Source organism: Prionailurus bengalensis, chromosome E3, assembly GCF_016509475.1.
Source record: "Prionailurus bengalensis isolate Pbe53 chromosome E3, Fcat_Pben_1.1_paternal_pri, whole genome shotgun sequence".
In the NCBI taxonomy this organism is placed as follows: Eukaryota; Metazoa; Chordata; class Mammalia; order Carnivora; family Felidae; genus Prionailurus; species Prionailurus bengalensis.
Genome location: NC_057357.1, coordinates 1,452,769 through 1,462,766, shown reverse-complemented (window position 1 = coordinate 1,462,766; position 9,998 = coordinate 1,452,769). Strand labels below are relative to the sequence as shown.

General features: G+C 67.3%; 1 protein-coding gene across 1 annotated transcript; it reads right to left on the bottom strand.

Moving 5' to 3' along the window:
* Positions 1 to 262: 262 nt before the first annotated feature.
* Positions 263 to 9,593, bottom strand: LOC122472048 (cytochrome P450 2W1). Its single transcript, XM_043561365.1, has 10 exons — positions 9,298 to 9,593; positions 7,819 to 7,981; positions 7,371 to 7,520; positions 7,143 to 7,300; positions 5,900 to 6,073; positions 5,121 to 5,558; positions 4,830 to 4,971; positions 4,367 to 4,581; positions 1,552 to 1,720; positions 263 to 435 (listed from the first exon to the last, which is right to left on the bottom strand). The coding sequence occupies exons 1-10, from the start codon at positions 9,469 to 9,471 to the stop codon at positions 263 to 265; spliced, it is 1,956 nt and encodes a 651-aa protein (XP_043417300.1). The 5' UTR covers positions 9,472 to 9,593.
* Between the last annotated feature and the right edge of the window lie 405 nt (positions 9,594 to 9,998).

Genomic DNA, 9,998 nt, shown 5'->3' with positions numbered 1-9,998 from the left:
GGCGGTGTCTGTCAGAGACGGCATGGATGAGGCCCCTGGGCAGTGACGTGGGAGAGTCTGAGCCCCGGGGCCAGGCCACGGCGTGGGGTGGGGGCCGTGCGTGCTGAAGGACGGTCTGTGAGTCCCTGACTCACCAAGGTCTGTGTGGGGCCACTGGGCCAGGAAGCTTGACCGTGGCCGCTGTTTGCCCGTCGGCACCCCCAAGCCGGAAACAACCCAGACGTCCAGCAGCAGGTGACCGGGACACCAAGGCAAACAGCACTCAGCAGTACAAGGACAGAAACGCTGACACAGGCCACAGCGTGGCACTGGGCAGGGGACCTCGGACCACAAGGGGGACCTCAGACCGCTGTTCCACTGACACGAGGTTCTGGGAACGGTGAGCTTGCTCACCTGCGGTGACGGAGCGCCCAGGGGCAGGGGCGCCTTCGGGGACTGCGGCCACACAGCGTGTGCAGGTGTCAGACGCGTTCCGGGGAGCAGAGACAGAGCCTCGCGGGGCGAGCTCACGGCAAAGCATTTTGGAAGGAAAATGGTAAAGAAGTTCGTTGTCACCTTAATGTCTGTTCTCACCGAAGTTCCCCACGTCCCTCCTGGACACCATCTTGAGCGCTCCATCGAGAATGGGTGAGGGAGCGACCAGACGTCCTGGCCGTCACTGCCGACGCCATCACCCTGCCCCACCCTCCAAGGAAGCGCCCTTCCTGGGACTCGTGTCCGAGAAATGTTCAGGCAGGTGTTTCTGTTGACCTCCTGCAGTGACCAATGGCCCCCCGCCAAGCTTCCCCTTCCGGTGCCCCCTGGAGAGCATCCTTGTTTAGTGAAATCAGTGCTTATCCAGCAGGAATGTCCCTGACAGGTGCTTCAGGACATTAGGTGGCCATGAGCCAGGACCCCTGCCCTGGGAACGGACCTTCAGCCTCTCGTGTGTCTGCCCTGAGGGTGGGTGTCCCAGCGGCCCTGGGAGCTTGCTTCCGGTTTGAGGGCCAGTGGTGTGACGGGACCAAGAGCCACCCACCGGCCCCCAGGGGCTCCTTCCCTCACAACCAAGAGGAGGGGCGCTGTGGCCATGGGAACCCACGTTCAGGGGCCCAGCTGCCCCCTCCTCACCTGCAACGTCTGGGACCCTTGATGGACGTCTGCAGAGGCTCCTCCCGAAGCCCATGCAGGCTGGAGGCTGAGCTCTTTGGAGATGCAGCCGGCAAGAAACGGGACCCCAAACTTGGAAGTGTCCACCATGGATGAATAGACAACACAACACGCGCCATCCACCCACGGAATACTATTTGGCCTTAAAAGGGAAGGAAGTTCTGGCACCTGCTCCAACATGGGCGGACCCTGCAGACACCACGGTGAGTGACACAAGCCAGACACGGGAGGACACGCACTGGGACGCACTCCCACGAGGCCCCGGGGTCGTCAGACTCAGGGACACGGGAGGACACGCACTGGGACCCACTCACACGAGGCCCCAGGGTCGTCAGACTCATGGACACGGGAGGACACGCACTGGGACCCACTCCCACGAGGTCCCGGGGTCGTCAGACTCACGGACATGGGAGGACACGCACTGGGACCCACTCCCACGAGGTCCCGGGGTCGTCAGACTCACGGACACGGGAAGACACGCACTGGGACCCACTCCCACGAGGCCCCGGGTCGTCAGACTCAGGGACACGGAGGAGACGGTGGGGCCGGGGCTGGCGGAGCGGGTAGGGGTCTGTGTGAAACGGGGACAGAGTCTCAGTGTGGGGAGATGGAACGTTCTGGAGCCAGACGGTGGGGCGGCTGCACAGCAGCGTGAATGTGCTCGGTGCCCCTGAGCTGCTCACTTAGAAGTGGTTGAAATGGTAATTTCTGTTATGTGTGTTTTACCACAAGAAAAATACAAAGCAAACGAGAGCAACCAGCAGATGATGGGGCAGAGGTGGAGGGGGGGGGGCGTCCCATCAACACCTCGGTGGAGCCCCCATCACAGGGCGAGTGTCTACACCGGGTCAGGGCCAGACTGAGCAGCTCTCTGGAGCGGGTGGGCGGGTGAGGCCCCCTCGTTTGCAGCGGCACACCTGGGTCTCCAGATCACTCATGCAGGGGCTGGGCCCGGTCGGGGGGCTCGGGGGCAGCGGTGACGGGTGCTTTCCTCGTGGGCCAGACGTCACAATTGTCATGTTGTGCACCTTCGGTGTATAATACATTTATTCTGTGTCCACCCCATAAAGCGGGGGGGGGGGGGGAGACAGATATTCCCCAGACGGCCCCGGCTCTCCTGGGCCCCAGCCAGTTCTCCACAGGGGTGAGGTGAGCCTGAGAATAGGGGGCCCGGAGGTCCCCTGTAGGGGTGAGGGGGGTGCCAGAGCCTTCCGCGCCCTGGACCGGGGTGGCCGAGGATCCCTCTCACGCCAGCCTTCTGCCCGGCCCACCTCAGATCTGCACCAGCCCACAGGCCTGAGGAGCCGAGCCGCGGGCGCCTGGGGTCGCCGTGGGGATCTCCTGCCTAACGTCCCGCCAGAGCTCCCGGGGTCCCCCACAGGGACCCGTTCCCACCAGAGCCGCCAGCCCTGATGCAGCCACGGGGCGAGCATCGTGTTTGTGAAGCGTTTTCCTCCGGGATCTACACCTTCCAAGCCCAGCACAAAAGCTTCTCACATTTATTCTTGGCAAATCAAAGCAATTACCCCAAAGCAGCAACGACCCTATTGGATTCTGAGGAGAAAAGTTAAGTCCCCTTGGAAAGTGGTTTGTTTTGACGCCTGTTCCTGTGAGTTAGGAAATCGCGGTTCAGTGTGTGCGTCCCGCCGCCCGGCTGACGCGGGACCGCCCTGGCAGGTGCCGTAGGCCCAGCTCCTACGGGGGCGTGGCTCCTGGAAACGCAGTCCAGGCAGCCCTACGTTCACCACAAAGAAAGGAGACCCCCGTAACCGCTGCCTTCGCTTCTAATGCTCACCTTTTCCCTTTTCGGGCTGCCCAACCCCTCCCACCACGCCCCCCCCAAGCAGCACAGTCTCTTCAGCCAAGAGCTGCTTGGAAGGGTTTCCACAGCCATTCCGGAATGTTCTGCCTCGCTCTGAAGGATGCCGTCAGTTGATTGGCCGGGATGAACTCGGATGAGATCCACGCTCCTTGTCGTGCGTGACCCCGCTAGACTCAAGCGGCCCCGACCCCTCCACCCAGGTGTCAGACGTTTGAGACAGAAGCAGTCCGGCGACAGAGAAAATCCTCGCCACCCCCCAGCACCCAGCTCTTTCCAGAAATAAAAGATACCCAGTCCATACCCCCTCCCCCGCAGGGCCCACCATGTGAACGGCACATCCAGAAGCACGCGTGGCCACGGCCACGGCCCTGCCCCCTCTCCCTGAGGGAGAGGCTGCCTGGCCTCTGCCAGCCCCCTGCACCCCCCACCCAGGGCTGGGGACGGGGGAGGGCGGCCAGGGTGGCTGGAGTCCAAACCCCATCCCGCCAGGCTCCCGGGCCGCCGGTGGGTTGCCAGATACGTACGCGACCGCAGATCACTGAATTCCGGGTGCGTGGGAAGTGTGTCCCATGGACGCAGGCTGGAGAGCCCCCCACTCGGCCCCCCTGACCTGGTGTCCCCGGTCAGCAACAGATCCCTGCCCTAGGAGTTACCATACATCTTGGGCGGGGAGCTGGGCTTCGGGTATGAGGCTGACTGGCTCGGGGGGGCCCCCGCGTCCTCCCTGCTCCCCTTCCCACCCAAGCCTCTGGTAGCAGCTGACCCTCGATTGGCCCACGTCCCAGGGCTCAGGGTCCTGGCTCCAAGGGCTGAGCGCCTCCTGGATACGGCCCCCCAGGAGCCCCAAGAACAGGGTGGGGTCTGCGGGAGACCCAGCACAGAGCAAGCTGGGAACGCGGGTCTGAGGCCGGCCTCTAGGTGGGTGTCACCCTGCCACCTGCCGCCTCCCCGCACCCCAAGAGCAGTGGCCCCGAGGGGAACCTGATGGGGGCAGCGTGGAGGGTAGGTGGGTGTGGAGAGGAGGCATCGGGAGCCCAGGAGGCGTGGGGTGCGGGAAGGGGGCACCTCACTGGGGAACGGGAGGCACCCTGAGGTTTGGGGGGGACCTGAGTGCAGACCGAGGCAGCGCTGCCGCCCAAGGGGTCTGGGGGCGGAGGGTGGGGAGGGGGCCCGGCTGCCCCAGGGAGACGGGAGGAGGAGGGGTAGAGATGGCTCGGGGCAAGGGAGCTTGGCAGGGGGCTGGGCCCCCGAAAGAGCACGATCGGGCCCAGGTGGGGTCCCAGGGGCCACGGCAAAGAGCCCGGCAAGGGGCACAGTGAGGGCTGTCCACCCGTTTGTCCGGCCTCCATCATCCACAACGCACCCCGAGCTGGGTCCTGGGAGAGTGACTCAGACCCTCCCCGGGTCTGCTTGGGCAGAGCCCCCGTGTCTGGGCACCGCGCAGAGGGCCTGTGCTGGCGGCCGCATGGTGAAGGCCGGGGCGGGCGTGGTGTCCAGGGCGCCAGGGCTGAGGCCCGGTGGGGGCAGCAGGCGGTACCTGTGGAGGAGGCCGGCGAACAGCAGAAACAGCTCCGACCTGGCCAGGCTCTCCCCCACGCAGGCGCGGCGGCCTGCGAGGGAAACCGAGGCACAGGGCTACCAGCCTGCCCTTTGCAGGGCTGTGCCGGGGGGCTGGCCGGTCCCCTGGAGAGGTGGGGACCCGAGAGCAAGGTGCGGGCCAGCTCCGAGGGGAAGGGATGGGGTGCTGGAGGCTGTGGGCAGTGGGAGGCCTGGGGGCCTGAGCTTCCGAGGTCCCTGGTGAGCAGGCTCCTTGGGGGTGAGGGACCCCGTGCCGCCCCTGCCCGCGAGCTGGGGGTACCTGCAGAGAAAGGCAGGAAGGCTGCCCGCTTCACAAAGCGCCCGTCGGCGTCCAGGAAGTGACCCGGGTTGAACTGGCGAGGGGTCTCCCACTGCGTCTTGTCCAGGAGCACCGAGCTCAGCAGAGGGATCACAGGTGTGCCCTGCGGGTGGGGCGGCAGGTGGGCTGGGCCCGGCGCCCCCTCCCCCCGGGGGCGTGCCCCGCGAGACCCAGCTGGGCCCAGCCTGACCGAGAGCAGAAAGGGGGAGGGGAGCCGTGCCCATCCTGTCGGGGGCCAGGAGGGGGGCCCACCTTGGGGAGCAGGTAGCCGCCCAGCTGGGTGTCAGCCGCCATGCACCGCGGCACGTGGGGCAGGAGAGTAATGGAGCGCTGGACCTCGTGCAGCACGGCGCTGGTGTAGGGCAGTGACTGCTGGTCCTCCAGCCGGGGGGGGCGCCCAGGCCCCAGCACCTGGTCCAACTCCTCCTGCACCCGGCCTGCGGGCGAGAAGGTGGGAGCCCGCGTCCCCGCGAGCCCCGGCCCCCCCCCACCCCGGGCCCTGGGGGACCCCGCCCACCGACGCGTGCTGGAAAGGGAGGCTGGGGGCTCACCTTGCACACTCGGGTGCCTGCTCATCAGGAGGGCGGCCCACTGCAGCGTGGCGGAGGTGGTCTCTGTGCCGGCCATGACCATGTCGAGAACACAGGCCACCATGTCGGCCTCGGCAAACAGGCCGTGGGGGTCTTTCCCCTGCAGGGTGGGTTGGAGAGGACTCGGCCGGCGGCTGGGCGCCACGGACCCACCCCCCCGCCCCCGTCCCGCCCCCCGCCAGCTCCGGGCTCAAGAAAGGGATGGAAGGAAGGAGCCAGGTTAGCAGGGCACCTGCTACGTTCTGGGCTCCGCACATCTTTGCTGCCACCCCTGAGGCAGGCACTGCAAATGCCCCGTTTCACAGATGGGGAGACCGAGGCTGAGAGCAGCCCCCAGCTGGGAGAGGGGGGAGGTGGCGCAGGGCCAGCCCCGCTTCTCCTGGGGTGGGGCCCCCAAATGCCTGCAGGCCTCTGAGGCGGGAGGGTGCGTCCCGCCCACACCTGGCCCTGCTGGATCAGGGCGTCCATGTAGCTCTGCACGGGGCCTGCCCCGGGCGCGGGGGGCCGCCGCGTCTCCAGGAGCGTCCTCAGGATGGCTCGCACCTCCTCTATCTTCCGAAGGACAGGCCGGTGCAGCTGGAGGAGAGCCCCGAGCCGGGGGTAGATGTTGAACAGCTGAAGGCAGAGAGCGAGACAGCGGGGAGGGGGGGATCAGGATGCGGTCCCCACCGCGGGTCCCGCGCCCCCCAGCAGGTGTGTGCACCTGTACGGGTTCCCAGGTGCTGCCCCGGGACTCCAGGCGGACCTGCGGGGTGGGGGACTGCCCATGGCCACAAGAGGGCGCCGGCTCGCACTGCTGCTGGGACCGCAGCCTGGGCTCCCACAAAACCCTCTGTCCCGGGACCGGATGGCAGGTGACGCTCCTTGACGGGTGGCTTCCCCAACGCGGGGCGGCTGTAGTCACGCCCCGCCCTCCGGCCACCAAAGCCGTAGGACAGAGAAGGGGGAGAGGGTCGCCTGTGCTGCCAGTCATCGGGACAGAGAATTTGCAAACTTCAGAGCTCCAGCCGAGCCGCTGTGGGAGGGAGGCCACGGAGTGTCTGACCAGCCAGCGCGTGTCCCGCACCAGGTGGGGCCTCGGCAGCTGTCCACGGCTCTCCTGGCTGCGCCCGCATCGCTGTGCACCCCCAGGACGATGGGCATCCCTGGATCGAATTGCCCAGTGAGGAGCCGGCACACAGGGTGGGGAGGCCCGGAACATCCCACTCCCGCCCCCCTGGCCTCCGTCCTCCTGGGGCTTCCGCGAGGAGGCCAGATCCTCCCGCCCAGCGGATGGCAGGGGCTCCTAGGAAGGAAGCGGGAGGGCTGGAGACTGTGCTCAGCCCCTGCCTCGCGCCCGTGGCCGCGGGTCCATGAGAGATTGGGAGGAAGAGACCTGGCGCTGTGGCATCCCTCTAAATCTGTGCCCCACACCTAGATGCGTGCGCTTAGCGCCTAGCGCTGAAATTGCCGCGACGGTGAACGTTTCACGTTTTGGAAAAGAGTGCAAAGCCCACGCCCCTGGGAGTCGGGAAAACCAGAGGGCCAGTTCGCGTGATTTCTGTGGCGCTGTGGAGGACCGATACTGGGTGGATCGTCCCTGGCCAGAAGGGCTGGTGGACAGGGGGACATCGAGCCCCACATCCAGGGAAGAAATGCTCAGCTCCCTGACCCCCAGCCGAGGCCGGGAGCAGCCGCCTCTCACCTGCAGGCTGGGGGTCCCCAAGAGGACCATGACGTCATCGATAAGCCTCAGCAAGGACACGAACACGGGATCCTGGTAGTCGAAGCGCCGGCCGAAGAGGAGTGTGAAGGTGATGTTGGAGGGGGCCCAGCCGAGCAGGGCCAGGGGGAAGGGCCGGCCTGGAGTGGGAGGGACACGGGCCTCAGGGGGTGAGGGACCCCCACCGGGGGGTGCCCGGCCCCCACTCACCTCCGTAGCTGTCCAGCTGCCCCATGAGGCACCTCAGCTCCTGCAGGATCTTGTCGACCATGGGCCCCCTCCCCACGCCCAGGTCATGGAGGGTGCGCACAGTGAACTGGCGGGCGGCCCTCCAGCGTGCCCCCGATGAGAAGAAGATACCTGCGGGCCGGGCAAGTCGCCGCTGAGTGACGCAGGCAGGGAGCAGATGGGGCAGACCCGACGTCAGGGGCCTCGCCCCCATGCCCGAGCCCCTTCTGCCAAGAGCTGGCCTTGGCGAACCTCGTCCCCTCTCGGTGCATGCTGGTCTCCTGCCCCGTGGACACCGTGTCCCTCCCCGGGAGCCACGCTGGGCACACTGTCTCCCGCGGCTCAGAGACGCAGACCCCCGCCCCGGGGTCCGGGGACTCCCGTGCTCCGCCGTCCTCCGCCCCCTCCGCACCCCACACGGCACACCTACCCCCACCGCCCTGGATGAGCTGGAAGACGGCGACGGGGGGTCGGTCGGCCAGCTTTGACCCGGTGCCCACCAGGGCCTCCCTCACGGCCTCGTAGCCGGCCAGCACCACCGTCTTCTGGAGCCCCAAGTGCACAGTGAACACCGGCCCGTACCGTTCCGCAAGCTGGTGGGGACGGGCAGGAATCAGCCAGCGCCCCCGCCCCCAAGGCTGCACCTGCGCGGGGCGGGCTCAGGGGGACTCAGAGCCAGGGGTGGCCTAGGTGGGGTCTGTGGGAACTGGGCCGGTGGAGAGCAGGCAGAATAAAGGTCCAGGAGCCAAAAAGCAGGAGGTGTGCTGGCCCATGCCCCCTCCCCATCCATTCCGGGAAGGCAGGGGAGGGGCTGCCATTGGTAAGAGGGGCTGTCTGCGGGGCGGCCTCCCGAGCTTGACCCCCAGAGGCCCCGCCCCTGCTCAGGCACCCCTAGCACTGAAACCCAGATGGATGGGAGCAGTGCCCGGGTGGCCTCGACCGCTCAGTTTCCCCCACGCTGACCCCCCGGGGCACAGAACGGCAATACGTGGCTAAGGCTGGCCTCCAAGGCCGCCGCCTGGGGCCATTGCCCTTCTGTGCCTTTACAGATGGGGAAACTGAGGCCCAGAGGCAACAAGTGAGTTGCGGCCAGTCACACACACTGAGGGACAGAGAAGCCCGCCCTTCCTGTCCACACCCGCTCTGCTCCCCGCATGCCGGAGTGTGGCCTACGGGCCCAGCGCTGGGCACGGCCTGAGACTCGGGGGCCCAGGGTGCTTCCTGGAGAGGTGCCCCCGAGGGGCCAGGCCCGCAGCCCCCTCTTCTCCTCCCACATCCAGGGCCTGGGGGGCCGCCAGGCAGCCACTAGGAGGTTTCTGGAAGTAGCTGCATTTCTGGGGAAGCAGGGAGGGTGGTCATGGGAGCCGTAAGCGGCCCAGGAGTGGCTGGATAGCCCTGGTCGGGTGAGCGCCGGGCCATCCGTCTCCTGGCTGCAGGGCAGGGCAGCCGGCGGCGACCTGGGGCCAGGACTGTCCAGCCTCCAGCCCAGGGTGGGAACAGCCACACCCGCGGGTGCCCCACCTGACGGCACACTCGTGCGCTAGTCCACGTCCCTCTGTCACCAGACCTCTGCTTCCTGGTGCTGCTCCCAGGGGCACCTGCCTCCTCCCCACCCCCACTCTGGCTGCCCCCAAACCTGGCTCTCCTGTAGGCACTCATCAAATGCTGCCTCCTCCAAGGAGCCCTCCTGGCCTGACACTCCTGGCCCCCTGCTCCCTGCATGGCCCATCTGCTTCCCCACGGGGGCGGGGGGGGGGGGGTGTCCTTCTCTCTTCCCCAAGGCAGGGTGGGCACTTGGGCCTACCCAGGCTGGGACACGGACCTCCTACCCCACCGGGGGCCTGGAAAACGGGCTCAGCTTCCCCTGAGGTGGGGCTGGGCTGCCCAGGCGGCCGGAGCCCTGACCTACCTCCATCAGTGACCGGTCCTGCTGTGACACGCACAGCAAGTGCAGGTTTCCGATGAGCGGCAGTGGGCGTGGCCCAGGGGGCCAGCGAGGGGCTGGGGAGGGGGTGCGGGTGTGGGCTCGGAGCAGCCCCCAGAGCCCCAGGAGCAGCAGGAGCCCCACGAGCAGCAGGGCCATGAGGACGGCGGGCGGCGAGGCCCCAGCTCCCCACCTTGTGCCTTATAGGCTGTCGGGCAGGGGGAGGGCGTGCCAGGACCTCGCCCCTCCACCCAGAGAATGTGGACCGAGCGGTTCACAGGGGACAGCCAGGCAGCTTAAAGTGACAGGCGTGCGTGGAATGTGGGGTCGCGTCTGTGGCAGGGAGCCAGGATGCCAGGGGCCGTCTGGGGGGCCGCCGTCTAGACCTTGTGCTTAAGGCGTCTCCGTCCCTTGCCTGCTGGAGAGAACACACTGTGGTGGCCACTGTGCCCCTCCCACCGGCCTCTGCTTCCTGCCTCGGTCTCCCCATCAGAACTGGGGCTTGTGGGGCTTTGGGAGCTGGGCCCAAGCTCTGAGGGGAGCTCTGAGCCTCCCTCGACAGGACCCATGGGGTAGGAGGTCTGTGGAGACCCCGCGGATGGCTCTCGAAGGTCTGCACAGCAAACGCCTCAAACCCCAGGGCCTTCAGAGGCTACCAGAGGGTCCCCTGCCGTGTCTCAGATGGC